Consider the following 17366-nt stretch of genomic DNA (forward strand, 5'->3'; position numbering starts at 1 on the left):
AAATACACTATCACCAACAACCTCTGCTTTGGTTTAGAACCTCAAGTGTTGCCAACATTCACAAAATGCAACATAATGAAAGAAACTATAACAATGTCATTTTCCAAGGATTACAGTGTTGTATCCTGCACCCGGAATCGATGTCGTATCCCAGTAGCGAGACAGGTTGGCCAGGGCGAGCGGTTCCCTCGGGAGTCAAGACGGGGTAGCTTCAAGTAACAGCAGAGGTAGAGCTAGGTGGTTTAATGTAAAACTATTAAAATGCAATGCTTACAGGCAAATGTATAGTTAAGACAACAGTTTTACACACTGCCTGAGCCTGGGCAGCCACTGACTTCCTCTATCAGACAATCAGTCCTCACGGATCGTAGACTGTCGTGATCGAAAAAGCATCTTGTAACGCCCAATCGGGAGTATATATTCCTTCCACCTTAATTCTCTAATAACGTCATACATTGCATCAGCTTAAAACTTCCAGAACATTCTTTTGTTTACAGTATGTGCATCCCTCCTGGACTTTGATTGAACTTGACAGAATTTATGAGGCAGGAGAGTGCACGACTGTCATTGTCTTCTAGTTGAAAACAAGTACGTTTTGGTATGATAATACAGGTGAGAGGTCGAGTTACAATCTTTTAATATTTCATCATATTATAGTCTCTTCCTCACTTCATGTACTTAAAGTAGTTATTTTAATTGTGCACCTTCCTTCATTTTTAAGCATCTATGTCAGTCACCTTACACAACAGCTCACTATGTACTAGGTGTTCCCTACATACATATTAATATACCCCAGTTTATACCAGGTATTCCCATATACAACTCTGGTATAATACATATACAACACCTCCCCCTTCAAACAAAGGCTCAATTTACACATTAATTAGGCCCAGAAATAGGATTTCGTGGCTCTTAATCGCCTCGACCTCCTGAATTCAGGGTTACTACTTTTCGTTGAACTACTGTCCAAGTCTTGCAGTGGGATGGCCTCGGGGTTCCCAGATAAACTTTCGTTACTTGTTTTTATGTTAATATTGACTAACAGGTATCGACTGGCATGAAAGAAGATTGATTAGCAAATTGTACATGGATCAGAAAGTTAGAGTATGACTGGACAGAGGGGAGACAGGAAGTGTGCAGATTGGAAGAGGAGTTCGACAAGGATGCTGTTTATCACCAATTCTGTTCAACTTGTACAGCGAATGCCTTACCAAGGAAGCTCTGGATGGGCTCGGAGACTTCAAAGTAGGAGGGCAAATTATTCAAACTGTGAAATATGCAGATGACCTTGTGTTAATGGCTAAGGAAGAAACTGTGCTACAGGGCATGATTGATAGACTAATTGAAATTGGAAGGTGCTATGGCATGGAAATGAATGTGGAGAAAACAAAAGTAATGAAAATTTCGAGACAACCAACCCCAGTCACAATAAAGATAGACCAAAAACAACTGGAGAATGTGAAATGTTTTAAATATTTGGGTAGCTTGTTAACAGATGATGGAAGGTGTACTTGTGAAATTAAATCCAGGATTGCCATGGCAAAAGCTGCATTTAGCAAGAAGAAGAATCTTTTTACCAGCAAATTGGACTTAAATTTGAGGAAGAAACTAGTGAAATGCTACATTTGGAGCATAGCTCTGTATGGGGCTGAAACATGGACACTTAGGGCAGTAGATCAGAAACATCTGGAAAGTTTCGAAATGTGGTGTTGGAGAAGGATGGAGAAGATCAGTTGGACCGATTATGTGAGAAATGAAGAAGTGTTAATTAGAGTCAGTGAGCAGAGGAATATCCTACATGAAATAAGAAAACGGAAGGCTAATTGGATTGGTCATGTTTTACGCAGAAACTGCCTTCTAAAAGAAGTTATCGAAGGAAAGATAGATGGGCGGATAGAAGTGACAAGAAGATGAGGAAGAAGACGTAAGAAGATGCTGGATGACCTTGGGGACAGAAGACGATACTGTCATTTGAAGGAGAAAGCTCTAGATCACATTAAGTGGAGGAATTGTTTTGGAAGAGACTGTGGACCTGTCGTCTTGACAGATTACTGATGATGATGATTGACTACATTTCCGGCCCTGCTTGGTTTGGTGGATAGCTTTACATCTTCTACCGGCCCCATAAGGGCCCTTACCGTGTTACCTCCATACCGTCGTCTTAAAATGAACCGTCCCAACCTATAAATTCTGTACATGGAAATCAAAGTTATTAGGATATATGCAAAAACAGAATACACACTATGATATTGCGAGTGCTTGTGTTTCCATTCGTTATCCTTAATTTTCTCTTCTAATTCAGAAATTTTGTAGCTTGTATACTTCAAATCTTCTACATGTGAAACTACATGTTTAAAGTCTAGCTTTAGTTCAATGTGACTCAAATTTTTGGAAACACCCAAGTTCTCGCAACATTCAAATTGAGCTTCGACCTTGGATAGTAGGTCACCTCCATATTTTGTAGTGTTTGCTTGGATAACATTCTTGAAGGCTATACCCTTTACAATTTGGTTGAATCATTAGTTTACCTGTACTGGTAAGTACGATGTCTGTTGGATCCCTACCTGGACACAAGATGGTAATACTATCGCTCAAAGGGATGAAATAAATCCATTCATTCCTCTGTTCTAATTGTGTCCAGATTGTGTGCATGAGTTGTACAATTCTTGTATCACAGATCCTTGGGATGTTTATTCTCGGTTGTAAAACTTTATCGCACATGCCTCTTGCATATGGCTATTCAGCAGGGGTCGTGTTTGTTTACAAATGTACTTAGTTGGCTCAATCGTCTTGCACCTTCTTAACTCTTCCCTATCTGACATAAAGTAATACTGTCTCGTCTGATCGACATACAGTAACTTACTCTCCGTTTCAATATAAATAAATTTGCCTCGACCCATTGCTACCAGCAATGGTATCAGCCTAAACGTTTTAAACACACCCCTGTTGATCATCGGTAAGCTAATAATGTATCCTAAGATACCATCTTTTACATATATATTTATGTCACATATTTTATATATTAGGTTGGATGAATCCTTGCTAATGACAAATGGTGCCATCTTTTCCTTCGGGAATTCTGCAATACTCCTTTTCAAGGTTTCTAAAATTAAACTTGGTGCAACTATTTGCAGTTGTAACATTCCCCTTTGTGCATTGATGACACTTTCAATCATCAGGTCTATATTTGTTTGCATGACCGAGAGGGCATTATTAACTCGAGCAATGTGTCCTTCGGCTGTTATTTTGATATCAAACAAATTTAGTCGCGAATCAGCACTGCCTACGAACTGGTCAATGTCACGGTCAGTTTGCCACAAATTTACATATACCACCGTTTTTCCAGTCGGTGTTATATAGTGTCGTTTCCCCTAACTGTTCGTAATATAATCCTGGTGATTCCTCATATTTCTCTATTGAGTGGCCTAGCCCCTTTTCTGCGACTTGGGGTTTCGCAGTTTCCCACGACCATACGATCCAGAGTATGTACGCTCGTGCTCTCCCACCATGCATCTGAAAAGTAAAAATGTTTGTTCATGTCCTCTAATTCCTGTCCTAATTAAACATCTTTAGTCTGTTTAAGTGTACCTTCTGGCCATTTTGTCCTTTCTTAATGGTGGCGTTTACCCTGTCCAGATTAATGATTTCATAGGGGCTTAACCAATGGGATGAAAGTTTTCTAGACCTCCCCATTCGGACTGTTTCATCATACAGCAGTACCTTGTCCCCTGCTCGAAACAAAGGTACCCTTGAATTCTTGTCGTAGTGTTCTTTACTTCTCTCCTTACATTTTAGTAGGTTTTCTCATGCTATCGTGTGTGCTGTTTGTAACCGACCCTTTAATCCGGTTACAAACTCATCATAATTATACTGTACACTGGGGGGGTTCTTGTAGTACAGAAGGCATGGCTGACTTGAATCCGTACACTAATTCGAACAGTGTGTACCCAGTGGAAGCGTGTGTGGATGTGATATATACATGTACCACATAGGGAATCCACTCGTCCCAGTTACTTTGATCTTCCTTAATATAGTGCCTCAGGTATTCATTTAATACTCTGTGACTCCATTCTAGGCTACCGTTACTCTCTGGCTGAAATGAAGTCGTTTGTAATTTCTTTATCTTTAGTAGTCTACAAGTACTTCTAAATACCTCGCTTAAAAAATTTGATCCTTGGTCAGTTAGTAGTCTTTTAGGCGTTCCCATCCTTAAAACGACGTTCTTCACAAATTCTTTTGCTACCGTTTCGGCGTCTTGTTTCAGTATAGGGATTGCTACTAAAAATTTACTGGGCTCATCCTGGAATGTTAATATATATTTGTTGCCTCCGAGTCTCAGTTAAGGGTCCTACAATGTCTAGACAACATTTCTTGAAGGGCTGCCGTGCTGTTGTGGTAATTTCCGTAGGGGCCTTCGCTTGTGGACTTAGCATCTTGTTCACTTGGTAGCTTTTACATCGTTTGACGTATTCTTCTATTTCTTGTTTCATGTTAGGCCATGAATACTTATCCTTTATGGTCCTATAGGTCCTGTTCATTCCCCGATGCCCACCTAACTGTGCATCATGATATTCATACATGATTCATCCCTTCCTTTCCTCACTAGGGACCTCCTCTTGGTTTCCCTCGTCCTCGAGCACTAACCCATTTATTCTACTTAGTGTGCCGGCATTTGTGTTCAGCGCTCCCTTCTTATAGACGATCTCGTAGTCGTACTCTTCTAATTTTATCCTCCACCTAAGTAATCGGGATCCGGGGTCCTTTATGTTCATGGTGAACTTTCTACCATAAAGGTAAGGTCGGAAGTGACTGACCCCCCAAACTATAGCCAAGAGTTCCTTCTCACTAGTAGTGTAATTTTTCTCTGCCTTATTTAAATTTCGGCTAGCATAGGCTATTGGCAAGTCCTTCCCGATAGGGCCCTGCGATAATATCGCTATGGTGAGTGTGAATTCCCTCAAGAAATCCAGATACTGCAAAATAGGTTTTGATGTTAAGTTTCCTTTTAATTTCCAGAAGGCGTTTTCTTGGTCATCTTCCCATTGAAATTGTGCATCCTTTCTAAGTAGCAAATATAGAAGTGCAGCAATCTTGCTGTAATTACTTATGGACTTGCGGTAGTACCCTGTCATACCCAAGAATCCTTTCAATTTTCTTGGTGATTCCGGTCTAGGGAAATTTTCAATCACTTCTATTTTTTCTGGATTTGGTTGCACTCCTTCCTCTGTGATAATGTGTCCCAAATAGCCTACTTCTGTTCTAAGAAATTTACATTTTTCAGGTTGGAGTTTTAAATTATTTTTTTGAATTCGTCCAAACACTTCCCACAGCTTTGAATCATGTTCACTCAATGACTTTGCATAGATTACTATATCATCAAGGAAGACAAAACAGTGCATTCCCGTCAACCCCAGAGAGTATAGTATTTATCAATCTTTGGAATGTCGCGGGGGCTGTTTTTAATCCGAATGGTAATCGGTTATACTCCCAGTGACTGTTTCTCATGCTGAACGCGGTCTTTTCCTGTCCTTTTCCTCTAGTTCAATTTGGTGATACCCCATCACTAGGTCTAGACAACTAAAATATTTTGATTGCCCCAACTGATCCAAGATCTCTGTTATATCCGGTAATGGATAAGCATCTCCAATGGTCTTGTCATACAGCTTTCTGAAATCTACTACCAGCCGCCATTTCCTTTCCCCACTATTGTCGGCTTTCTTGGGTGCAATTAGTAGAGGGCTGTTCCATGGCGAACTACTCTCTGCAATGATTCCTTTTTCTAGTTGATTACTGACCTGGCTTTCTATTTCCGCCTTTTGCGAGTCGGGTAGTCAATAAGGCCTCGTGTGTACGGGGCTCGTGCCCGGTACCACATTTATTGAGTGCTTCACGGTGGTCATGCAACTAAATTTGTCTCCTGGTAAGTAAAAAATATCCTGATAGTCTTTGCATGTTTCCTCCATCACCTGCTTCTCTTTGGGGTTCAGGTTATCCAACATCAGCGCCCCTAGCAACTCCTGTGTCCTATTCTGAGTACCTTTACTAGTCGTGGTTAGCGATCCCCCAGATTTTTGGAATCTTTCTCCTTTGTACACGTCACATGCTTCCCATTTTATTTCGGGAATTTCTATTATTACGTCTGTCTCCTTGGTACTTAATATACTAGTGACAACCTGACTGTTCGCTACCTTAGTCAAGGCACTAGCTAAATACACCCCTTCTGTTACTTCCGCTTTCTCTATTACTCCTTCTGCCCCTTCTACTCCGTTCTCCATGGGTATTCTCACTATCATTTCTGACCTTCGGGGAATTTTTAGGGTGCAAACTCTGTTGTTTCGGGTGTTCCCCTTTTCCTCGCCTATTACCTTGGTCCATTCGCCCTCAGGCATATTAAATACTACCCTGTTGCTCTTGAAACAGATTCTGGCCATTGTAAACTGTAGAAAATCTCTACCAATTATTCCATCATAAGCAAGGTCTACTTGCTTATTTACTAATTGAAATTCAAACCTGACCTTGTGTTGGCCTTCACTTACGCACGCGTTCACCGTGCCATGGGTTTCCACTACTGACCCATCTACACATTTCACCCGCACTTTTGATTGGGATCAAACACTGTGGTGCTTATTAATTTAGGGCTTTTTATCAGGCTAACTTCTGCTCGTGTCCAGCAAGAATTTTAATCTTTCACCCTTACTAATATCTACAACAAACTCTAAAAAGTCACTATCACCTTCGTAAATGCAGCCTATTGAGTAGCATTGGCTGTTTGAGGACTGCTGCGAGATGGCCTGCTCTTGTTTCCCGGTCTCTCGACTCTACTCTTGTCTTGTACTAGTTTCTTTTTAGGTTTTTTGCAAAATCTCAAACTGTGTCCTTTTTCCCCACAATTCAAACACGTGAATTCCCGGCCTTGAGGGTTCGTCTTGAAATGTGACACCTCTACTTTGCCTTCTTGTTTATGCCTTAAATAACACTTGTTACTTGTGTGCCCCAATTTTTTGCAATTAGTGCATTGCACTGAAAATCTTTCAGTTCCCTTGTACCTCTCGTTTTTCGAAAAAATAGTGCTCTCCTCCTCTAGCGCTGTTTCCGCGATCTCATCGAAGCTCTCTTGATTTTTGCTTCGAATGATCATTTGTATTCTGTCTGACTGTAATCCTTGTGTAAAACAAATATTCCTTAATCTGTCGGATAACATTAAAATGCCCACTCGCTCTGTGGGTGTACAATCTTTCAAAGCAGCTTCTCTAAATTTCGAACCCAGTGCCTGAATCTTCTGAATCCACTCTGAAATATTTTCCGATTTTTCCTGTCTGGCTCGGAACAACTTGTTGGCATGGAAATCCAGAGTGCGTTTTTCCACGTATGTGCTTCTCAGAAATTCTTCCATCTCTCCCCAATTTTCTAAATTTCTGCGCGCTATCACGGTCCTAGGTTCCCCACTAATCTGCGTTAGTATAAATTTATACAGCCTCTCTGCATGGATCGGGTTGATTACTTCAAACACGGTGTTCACGTTTGAAATGAAAGTAAGGATATCGCGTTTGTTTCCTGTGAAGGGAGTTACTAACTTAAGGGCTTCACTCACACTAATGTACTCCTCAGCCATGCTGGTCGCTTCATCAGCCTCAGTGAATATAATACCTTCTTCCCTTTGTCTGGCACTCATGTATCTTTAGCAAGGACTCACCGTTAGTGTTGTTCTCGTCCGATGATCGAAGTTGCTGTGCTGGCGGGTTCTCGGCTTGGACTCATCTCCTTCTTGTACGGTTGATTTGTGCTGGCCTTGTTGCAGCTCCTGCTGTAGGCTGTAAGTTCCAATTAACAATTAGACACATACAAGTTTCGTCGTTTTTTTTTACCTCGCTCTCCATGGTTTCTCTTGCCAGTGTAAACTTTAATAACTCTTTCGTTTATTGCTGTAACTGGCTTGTTATTTTCCATGAATTACTTTTCACTTATTAAACCAATATTCCCACAATCCACTCGATCGACTTGGTTTCCTTATTACCAATCTTCTCGTTATCAAAATAACAATCAATATTCCCAATGGATCAATCGCTCACTTAATGAGTATTTCGATCATTCCAAGGGGTCGGCTGCTCACTTAAACAACTCAGTAAAACAATTCGGTTTCTTCTTTGTTATATTTTAGCGTCCTGTTACACTGATTCATGTCCATGGTTTATGCTGACCGTCTTACAGTGTATACACTTTTTCACCTTATTCTTCACTTCCACACTACATGTTTCAGCACTAATGTGTCATCTTCAGGTGTCTTTATGCACATTAAACTATTGTACTGCATGCCATAATGTCTTCATTCTAAAATGACTAAACTCTGTATTCGTCATATAGGACGATGAATTCTAAATAATAAAACTTTTCAGGATTCTTCCTACGTCGCACTCAAACATGCGAATTACACCAATCCTCTTTTATGTGAGCATTCTTCCTACATATATTTGTGTATCGTGTTCTGTGTTGTGTTTTGCTCCTGCTACTGCATGCGTTGTGCTGCTGGATCTGTGTGTGTCACACAGACAGATGCACTGGACATTGTGAACTATAACATACATAGAATACTTGTGTTTAGGAAAGCTGAAGGTGGGGAAACTTGAAAGAAAATTCTGTTTCCATCAGACATACTTCTATTTAACCTCCCACCTTTCATCACAACTTACACTTGAAAGCCACACAGAACATAGTTTTTCGGTTACATTAACTCTTTGACTGGCGCGGGCGTGTTTTAACGCCCGGACGATGCCAGCCGTTCCCTGGCGTTGGCGTGTTTTAACGCTTTGACAATCTCTTCCCTTCTTTGCTCTCTTGGCACTCATCAACCAAAGACATATATATGATAGTTTTTGTGCATGTTTGTAAAGAACCCTTGTAAACTTTGTGGGGGTCTATATTACTGTCAGAACCCTCTGAGAAGGTAAAGGTCAGAAAATATTTCACATTCATTCAGTTTCACCATGGCTTCTTGCAGCAAGTGTCTTCGTGTTCCTACAGACCAGCTGGAAAATGTTGTGAACGAGATTTGTTCTGATGATGATAGTGGCGATGAAATAATGATTCCTGAATTGGATGAAGTTGATAGTGACAATAATACAGTGATAGACAATGATCCACAAGACAGTAATCATGAACATTTACCTACCACGAGTGCGGTGCCTGACACGCCCATCTCATGAACGTACGGAGACATTGTACCCCCAATATTTCCATTTGCTAATAGTTTCGGGATCAAAATTGATATAACACATAAAATGCATCCCTTTTCATGGATTAAATTTTTTTCTGGATGACGACTTGGTAAATCACATCACAACTGAAACCAATCGCTATGCTCACCAGCACTTCAACACACATGAGTTAGCTCCTCACTCTCGAAAACACAATTACAATTATGTCACATCAGATGAAATCTGGACATACTTAGGAATTGTGTTCATGACAGGAATCGACAAACGCCCTGAAATTGAAGAATATTTGTCCACTAGGCCCCTATTTCACACCCATGGTATGGACAAAACATGTCTTTGCAGTTGAATAGTTTCATTCTATTCAAAAAGAACACAACAAACGAAAAATACAAGAAGAGAAATTACAGATTCAAAGATTTTATATTGGACTGTGTAGAAAAATGACTGAACCAAACAAACAGTGTGGAGAGGGAGAAAAGTCAAGGAATGAAGTGGATGACGAATTTATTGCGTCAGACTAGAGTGAAGTCACGCCTCCGCCCTCGACCTTGAAAAGGCCACCAGTGAAAGAGCCAGTAAATCGTCTAGAGGGTGGCTTGAAAATTCACAAAATGGTCCATGTTCCTCCCAGTAACAATAAGAAGAATGGTGCCCTGAGAAAGTGTCGCGTGAGTGCTAAGCACAAGGTTAGAAAAGAAACATGTATCATGTGTGCAGGCTGTGGTGTGGCTCTCTGCAAACTTTCATGTTTCAATGAAGAAACGTCGGTTAACACCACATATACACGGTGCCAAATCCCAGAAGACTGCTTTCTTCATAGTCACCGCCGTGAAAGCCTCCAAACTTTCATGTTTCAATGTTTATCACACGAAGAAAAACTAATAAAGAGGTATGGAAAGGCATTTATTGCATAATATATTGTATTTTAATTAGTTCCTGAAAATTTCGTTTTTAAAAACCAATTTTTGTTGAAGTTGTTTAGGAAAAAGTAACTACATGCATTTTAGCGACATAAGGTTTAAATGGCCTGCCAGGACAGGGGTGGGATTTAAATACCCTTTGCGCCAGTGAAAGAGTTAATGTATTATAAATCATGTATAGCAAGAAATAATACTGAGGTTTCCATTTATTATTAATTTTACTAGAATGATGGTCACAAGTTCAGTACCAGACAGGATTATATGGCAAAATTACAACATATCTTACGGGATACTGGAAATCTGATGTTCATCTTCCACTTCAGTATTGGACAAGAATAAATTGCAAATATAACAACATATCTTACAGAATTTTGATTTGTTTCATCCTGGTCCATCACACTAACAATATTATAAAAGGTTAATTATTTCTGTCCACAGTGACTGGACATCAGTGACATCAGTCACACTGGATGGAATTAATTAACCTTTCATAATATCTTACAGAATAATGGAAATCTGATATTCATCTTACATTACAGTACTGGACAGGAATATTTGGCAAAATTAATAACATAGCTTAATGAAATGCAATGATTATTGGAAATTTTATATTCATGTTCACCAGTCCAGTACTGGACAGAGTAATATGGAGAAACATTAGAAGGAATACACCCATAATATAATAACAAAAATAATAAAACAGTTAAATAAATTATGACAAGGTATACATCCACAATAATAATAATAAAACAGAATAATAAAAAAATATTAAAATAGTTAAATAAATTATTAGAAGGAATGCACCCATAATAATAAAACAGAATATACCAAAAAAAAAAGTTAGGTAAATAAATTACACAAAATGTCCTACCCATACTGAATTCTGATATTGATCCTGTTTCTCAGTGTTTCCTGCTGAAGTGGATAACTAGTGCTCTATATTGAGGACTGTTGTCGCTTAGTGGGCAACACAGTGCTTTCCAGGGTCAACAGACATTCCACCATTTAAACTCTCAAAGAGTATGCCAACCTCCTCAATAAACGCAGCTGTTGCCAGGTATTCACTGCAGCACCCTCCTGAATGAACAAAAGAAAAATGCAAAATTAGTGTGCTTCCTTAAGGTGGGAATACAAGAGCACGCCGTGGCTGTAACGCGGCATTACAAGTGATGCGCAGAGTGATTTGGTGCACCTCGAACAAGCGATGCGCACACAACGAACCATCTGAATGGGGCGCGCAAGCCGCGAGCACCTCAGTTCCATTCTGTCTTCGCCGTCCACATGACCATGGAAGACGAAGAAGCGTCACTTTTTTTTGTTCTTTTTATAATAATCATTTTCTCCGGGATTCCACAGTATAGGGAATGATTTGTATGCCTCTATGAGCCCCAAAATATTTTCTTCTGACCACTCCATGTTTGAGGCATGCACGCTTCACGAGACAAATGGCAACCGAACCCAACCACACTGCGGCAACGAATCCCTTTGTGTTCGTCAGAAAAACCGACAGGAACCGGATCGCTGCACAGCATTTGAGATGTGTGCTGCGTGAGTTCAAAGTCACGTACACACGAGCAAATAAGTCGCGAATCCCGTTCGATCTATGTTGCATTACAGCAGCGGCGCACTCGTGTATTCCCACCTTTACCTGGTGGATTACCATAATTCTTTGCATTGGGAAAAGAACACATATTACCTGACAACACACTGCCTCTATAAAAAATTTGTACACTGGTTACTTTATATCTCATAGTAAAGACTTTACCACCTCACTCTCTTCTAAATCATATTATTAAAAAAATGTTCTGCTTTTCAAACATTTTTTAATTATCCATGACCTGTATATTGACATACAGTTTCAGTAGTAATAAATGATGACAATGACGTTTGCTTGATTACAACTGGGTTCTGGGGACAATAACTTTGAAAACTAGTCCTCATTATTAGCCACTGCATTCATAAAAGAAGTATATAGTGCTTACCTGAAATGGTATGTAATGAAGGATCAGGAGGTTGTAGGAGTGACTGTACTGCAGAATCTGAGATACATGGAACTGCGAATCTGTTCAGCTGTAGTGAAATCACTTTCTACTGCACAAAAATTTATTGTGCATCATTCTAGCAGAATCAATAGTGCAGGATATCCCAACTCTTCCTGCCCATACCATAGCCCTGTAAGGGTATTACATATTGTCTCAAAACCTAAGGCTGAGGCCACACGAGTGCACAAAATGTGTCCGCTGTAATGAACATACTTTATGACGGACGTTGCTTAGGTCACCACGCAGTTGCAGATGCGGCTCGTAGTTTCTTGTCTGCAATGGAGCCAGAAGAAAGCGTAGCATTCGCCTCTCTTGTTTATTTCTACAACGGACGCATTTTGTGCGCTCGTGGGGCCACAGCGTAAGTATTACAAACATGGTGCTGGTGCTACATTGCTAATACATTTAATGCAGGCACTAGCTAAACTTAATTTCTTCGTTGGATTAAGCAACACATAATAAAGCCACTACAACCGGCATTAAATCAGACTTACCGTGCTGAATCCCTGAGAAAGTTGAAGGGTTTCAAACCTGTCTGCCTACTGGATGACGAGCACCCTGGGGCAACTCAGATTTTTTTTTTTCATTTATCCTGCAAGAAACGTTACAGATATTATAACACAATCACAGTACACGGTGAGTTTTGAAGATCCTACAGCCCTCCTTTAAGCTACATCGAAAGAAGCATAACTACAGAAATACCGTAACAGGAATTTTTCACTTCATATACATTTCTAGCTTAATTTGGCGTAGTAAGCATACCATTCATATACAGAAATAACATGGCGATGTAACTTAAAGAGTAACCGTCAGCTTTTGATTCACTACATTAAATCAAATCCCATAGTTATAAATCAACCGCGAAACTGACCATAATCTCTTTTGCAATTACCACAGATAACTACATACGTTCTCTACAGCTTACTTCAGACTCCTATCGAAACGCAATCGACCGATTATTGCGATTCCGAGTATCGAAATACTTCGAGATCATACGTATTGAAATTTCTTTCGGCAGGCGCAACGCATGTGCTCTTCTTCGTGACACATGACAAGAAGTGTACTTTACAGGACAATAAATACTGCAGTATTGTTTTATTTAGAAAGTCTACGGCTCGTGATTTGGCGATATACGTAAATTAAGTTCCGTTAAGACCTTTATCACTGTTATAAAATGAGTACAATACTAGATAAAATTGCAGCTATTGAAGCTGAGGTAACTTGTCAAAACAATGTTTTCTCTTTCGCTATCAATAATTGATGTGGATGTAAGAATTCTAATTTTCGATGTTTAGATGGCTCGGACACAGAAAAACAAAGCAACAGCTGGTCATCTTGGGTTGCTGAAGGCACGTTTAGCCAAGCTGCGACGAGAATTGATAACCCCAAAAGGTGGCGGTGGAGGTACAGGTGAAGGGTTTGATGTTGCCAAAACTGGTGATGCTCGCATTGGGTTTGTAGGTAACTAACTGTTAGTTTAATGACGCGATCTTCACTTTAATGTCCCTCGGGATTTAAGTCAATATATTACAGTTCATGAAGCTAGGTTAAGTTTCCACTGTATTGGAGTCGTTACACATAACAATATTAGTATTCACTCCTCTGCAAAAGCAACACACACAAATTCTTCAGAATAATATTGACAACATGAAAACATGCATTATCTCATTACCTATTATTTGCCCTAATTTTGATATTTAATGAGACAGAACTGTCTTCTGTTACAGGTTTTCCATCAGTTGGAAAATCAACACTTCTGAGCACACTGGCTGGTGTATACTCAGAAGTTGCTGCATATGAATTCACGACATTAACAACTGTACCTGGTTGTATCAAATATAAGGGTGCAAAGATACAAGTGAGACTTAAGAGTTTATTCTTTTCATTCTGTTGTATATTAATTCCATCATTTATTGTTTCTGAACACAGACAGGGTGAGACTTCATACCTGTTGTTGCTGTAAAATTCCCATTCATCAATCAAACGTTACCTTAATTTTGACTGACATTTGAGATGAGGTTCAGGTCACTGTGCTGAGTCAGAAATAGCATGAACTGACTATCCATCTGTCTGACAAGTGTAATTGGTTCTGTATCTGACTACAGACCATGCTTTTCCACCTTTCTTCATGTTCTTCATGTCCCATGCTGATCACTGGGTCTGTCCTTTTTGATCCATTCCATTCCTGAGGTGTGCAGTAACTTCCAGTGTCAGGCTGCGCCATAGCTCAGGCAGTCACTGGCTTCCCACTGCAGCGGCTCGGGTTCAAGTCCGTGTCTGGTCAAGTGGGATTTGTGGTGGACAAAGTGGTGCTGGGGCAGGTTTTCTCCGAGACCTTCGGTTTCCCCTGCCAATCTTCATTTCACCAAGTTCATCATAATCACCCAGGGTAGGTACAATAGGCCAATCAGTGGCTGATGTGCCGAGTGGATTAAGCTGGACTGCACCCCCTACTATGCAAATTAATTAAAAAAACTTCCATTGTCACATATCGACTTGTTGCAGCTCCTGGATCTGCCAGGTATCATTGAGGGAGCCAAAGATGGCAAAGGCAGAGGAAGACAAGTAATTGCTGTGGCCAGAACATGTAGCTTAATTTTCATCGTGTTGGACGTACTGAAGCCTTTACAGCATAAGAGGCTGATTGAACACGAGTTGGAAGGATTTGGTTTACGACTCAACAAATCTCCACCTAACATTGTCTTTCGTAAGAAGGACAAGGGTGGAGTAAACTTACAGACCTTGGTAATAAACTTTTATATGTAAATTGTTTACATTTATGCCATAGCTGCCAGAGAATTTGTGTGTCACGTTCATCTGCAGGTCCCACAGTCCGAGTTGGATATTGATACAGTGAAATCGATCTTGTCTGAATATCGCATTCACAACGCAGATATCACCCTCAGATATGATGCAACTAGTGACGATTTAATTGATGTCATTGAGGGAAACCGAATTTATGTGCCCTGCATCTACCTGTTAAATAAAATAGGTATGTACACTGATGAGTAGACTTGTGGATGTGGTTACTGCCTTGCATAACATCCTACATCTCTGTGTTGAGAGCCTAATGTACAGTTTTCACATGGGAAGTGCAATTTGCAGGCTCGTTACTTAACATTCTGTACATGATGTTTCGATGTGTGAGGCAAAGAATGCAATGAGCAAACAGAAATGCCTACTTAGTAGTACAGCCTTATGAACATTTCTGTTGATCAAATGTGCTGCAAGACACAGACAATTAAATTCACATTATAAAGGAGAGGATAAAATCAGATATTCTTCTATTGTATTGTTTACAGCCATTACTTACTCTACACACGCTAGAAAAACATGGTTATGGTTACCTAAACAACCAGAGCTGGAGAAGCAAAGTAATACAAGTATTATGTTTTTGGACATTATCCATCATCTTGTCTATTTTTTAAAACCCATCCTGTTTCTCTTTTAAAATACAGTGTTTCAGAGACTGGATTCTGTCCCCATCTTCAGGTAAAACCTACTCAGTTGGGTCCAATAGCCCCTGTCTCCGGACGATGGGGACAGAATCCAGTCTCCGAAACGTTGTTTTAAAAAAGAAACAGGACAGTTTTTTAAAAAATAGACAAGACGATGGATAATGTCCAAAAAATAATACTTGTAGCAATGTATCATCGTCACAAACTTTTAGATCTTATAAACAAAGTAATGTTACAACATATTTTGCTGCCTTGTGTTCTGTTCTTAATGTTTATTCGTGAAGTTGAAACACTGATACAGTACAGGATATGTATTCATAATGATCCCAAATTTTCTGTGCATATGTTGGCTTTATCGCAGATTTCTGTCCTCTAGATCAGATCAGCATTGAAGAACTGGACATCATCTATAAGATCCCACACTGCGTCCCCATCTCAGCTCATCACAAATGGAATTTTGATGATCTGCTTGAAAAAATGTGGGAGTACTTGAAGTTGGTTCGCATGTATGTATCTGTGTTTGCATTTGACAGGTACACAGTTCTCATGGGTTAGTTCTGATGTACATATGATGGAATTGTCTGTTCCAGCTATACAAAACCTAAAGGACAGCTCCCAGACTACGAGTCCCCCGTTGTGTTACATTCGGAAAGACTGAGTGTAGAAGACTTTTGTAATAAACTACATCGCAGCATAGCAAAGGAGTTTAAGTAGTAAGTAATGTACAATTTATTGATCCAAAAGGGGAACCTGTCACTATATAATTCAGACATATTTAATCCAAATTTATAATTGGTATTATGTATCCTGAACATGTACAGATGATAGAAATGTTTCTCAAGTGGTTTGGCTTCAAATCCATGGAGCACAGAACTCAAGAAAACTGATGAGAGGCAGAAAATGACTTAACAATAAAGAACTCAGCATCAGCCACTGTTGGTAGATTATATTAAAGCTTTATAAAAACTGTTAAATGCAAGCCTATATTAAGTTGTCTCAATTTGTATTCTAGTGCTCTCGTCTGGGGATCATCAGTAAAACATCAGCCACAAAAGGTGGGAAAGGATCACATCTTGAACGATGAGGACGTCGTACAAATTGTGAAGAAAGTATGATCATTAGAAGAAAGGAGAATGCCTTAGGGCTCCTTGAGTGCCGTCCGATACATGTGTACAGAGTGCTGGAACAGCAATCATTTCATTTAAACGGTGAAAAGAATCTGGATTCTCTGAGTGAATGTATGCAAGCATTTTTAATCATGTGGAAATGCAGCAGTAAATATGCTTGTGGGTCAAATGGCAGAGAATGTAACCGACAACCTGATTTATGATATATAATAAATTTAAATAATACTCTACTGTGTCTGTTAATTTGATTCATATCGATAGAAAAATACTTGTAAGAAACTGATGTGCACAGAAGTTAAGGATGATGCATTTTCCTGGTCAATGCTGACTGACGATCAATACAATGGGAAGCTCCACTACATTCATACAGCTGGAAAACTAAGTTGGATTACACCAGGCACTTGTCGAATAATCCAGCTGATGGTACTCCAAAAACAGATTGACAACAACACCAACACAATATGGAACTTCTAACTAGTAAAATTGTATTAAAAAATCGTATCACAATGTACTATGATTTAGTTTGCCAATTTAACATGAGCAAAATTACTTCAGACATTTTGCCTTAGCTTCAGAAACAATGTACCACTGGACAAATTCAGAGATC

At 39.6% G+C, this 17366-nt stretch overlaps 2 protein-coding genes across 3 annotated transcripts; one reads left to right on the plus strand and one right to left on the minus strand.

The window, feature by feature from the left end:
* Positions 1-1994: 1994 nt before the first annotated feature.
* On the minus strand, positions 1995-13064 carry LOC111865382. Of its 2 annotated transcripts, XM_033751821.1 has the most exons (5): positions 12937-13064; positions 12669-12766; positions 12115-12304; positions 11004-11209; positions 1995-7811 (listed from the first exon to the last, which is right to left on the minus strand). In XM_033751821.1, exon 5 carries the CDS (start codon positions 7670-7672, stop codon positions 6749-6751), a length of 924 nt encoding a protein of 307 aa, XP_033607712.1. In that variant the 5' UTR covers positions 7673-7811; positions 11004-11209; positions 12115-12304; positions 12669-12766; positions 12937-13064; the 3' UTR covers positions 1995-6748. The 2 variants fall into 2 exon arrangements, with proteins under 2 accessions (XP_033607712.1, XP_033607714.1); XM_033751823.1 differs by lacking the exons at positions 12669-12766; positions 12937-13064 and having other exon boundaries at positions 12115-12349.
* A 117-nt stretch (positions 13065-13181) lies between these two features.
* On the plus strand, positions 13182-17194 carry LOC111865362 (GTP-binding protein 128up). Its single transcript, XM_023853319.2, has 8 exons — positions 13182-13390; positions 13470-13635; positions 13902-14032; positions 14680-14919; positions 14998-15166; positions 16009-16138; positions 16223-16345; positions 16645-17194. Exons 1-8 carry the CDS (start codon positions 13349-13351, stop codon positions 16745-16747), a joined length of 1104 nt encoding a protein of 367 aa, XP_023709087.1. The 5' UTR covers positions 13182-13348; the 3' UTR covers positions 16748-17194.
* The last annotated feature ends 172 nt before the right edge of the window (positions 17195-17366 follow it).

This window comes from Cryptotermes secundus, unplaced genomic scaffold (assembly GCF_002891405.2).
Source record: "Cryptotermes secundus unplaced genomic scaffold, Csec_1.0 scaffold853, whole genome shotgun sequence".
Taxonomy (NCBI): Eukaryota; Metazoa; Arthropoda; class Insecta; order Blattodea; family Kalotermitidae; genus Cryptotermes; species Cryptotermes secundus.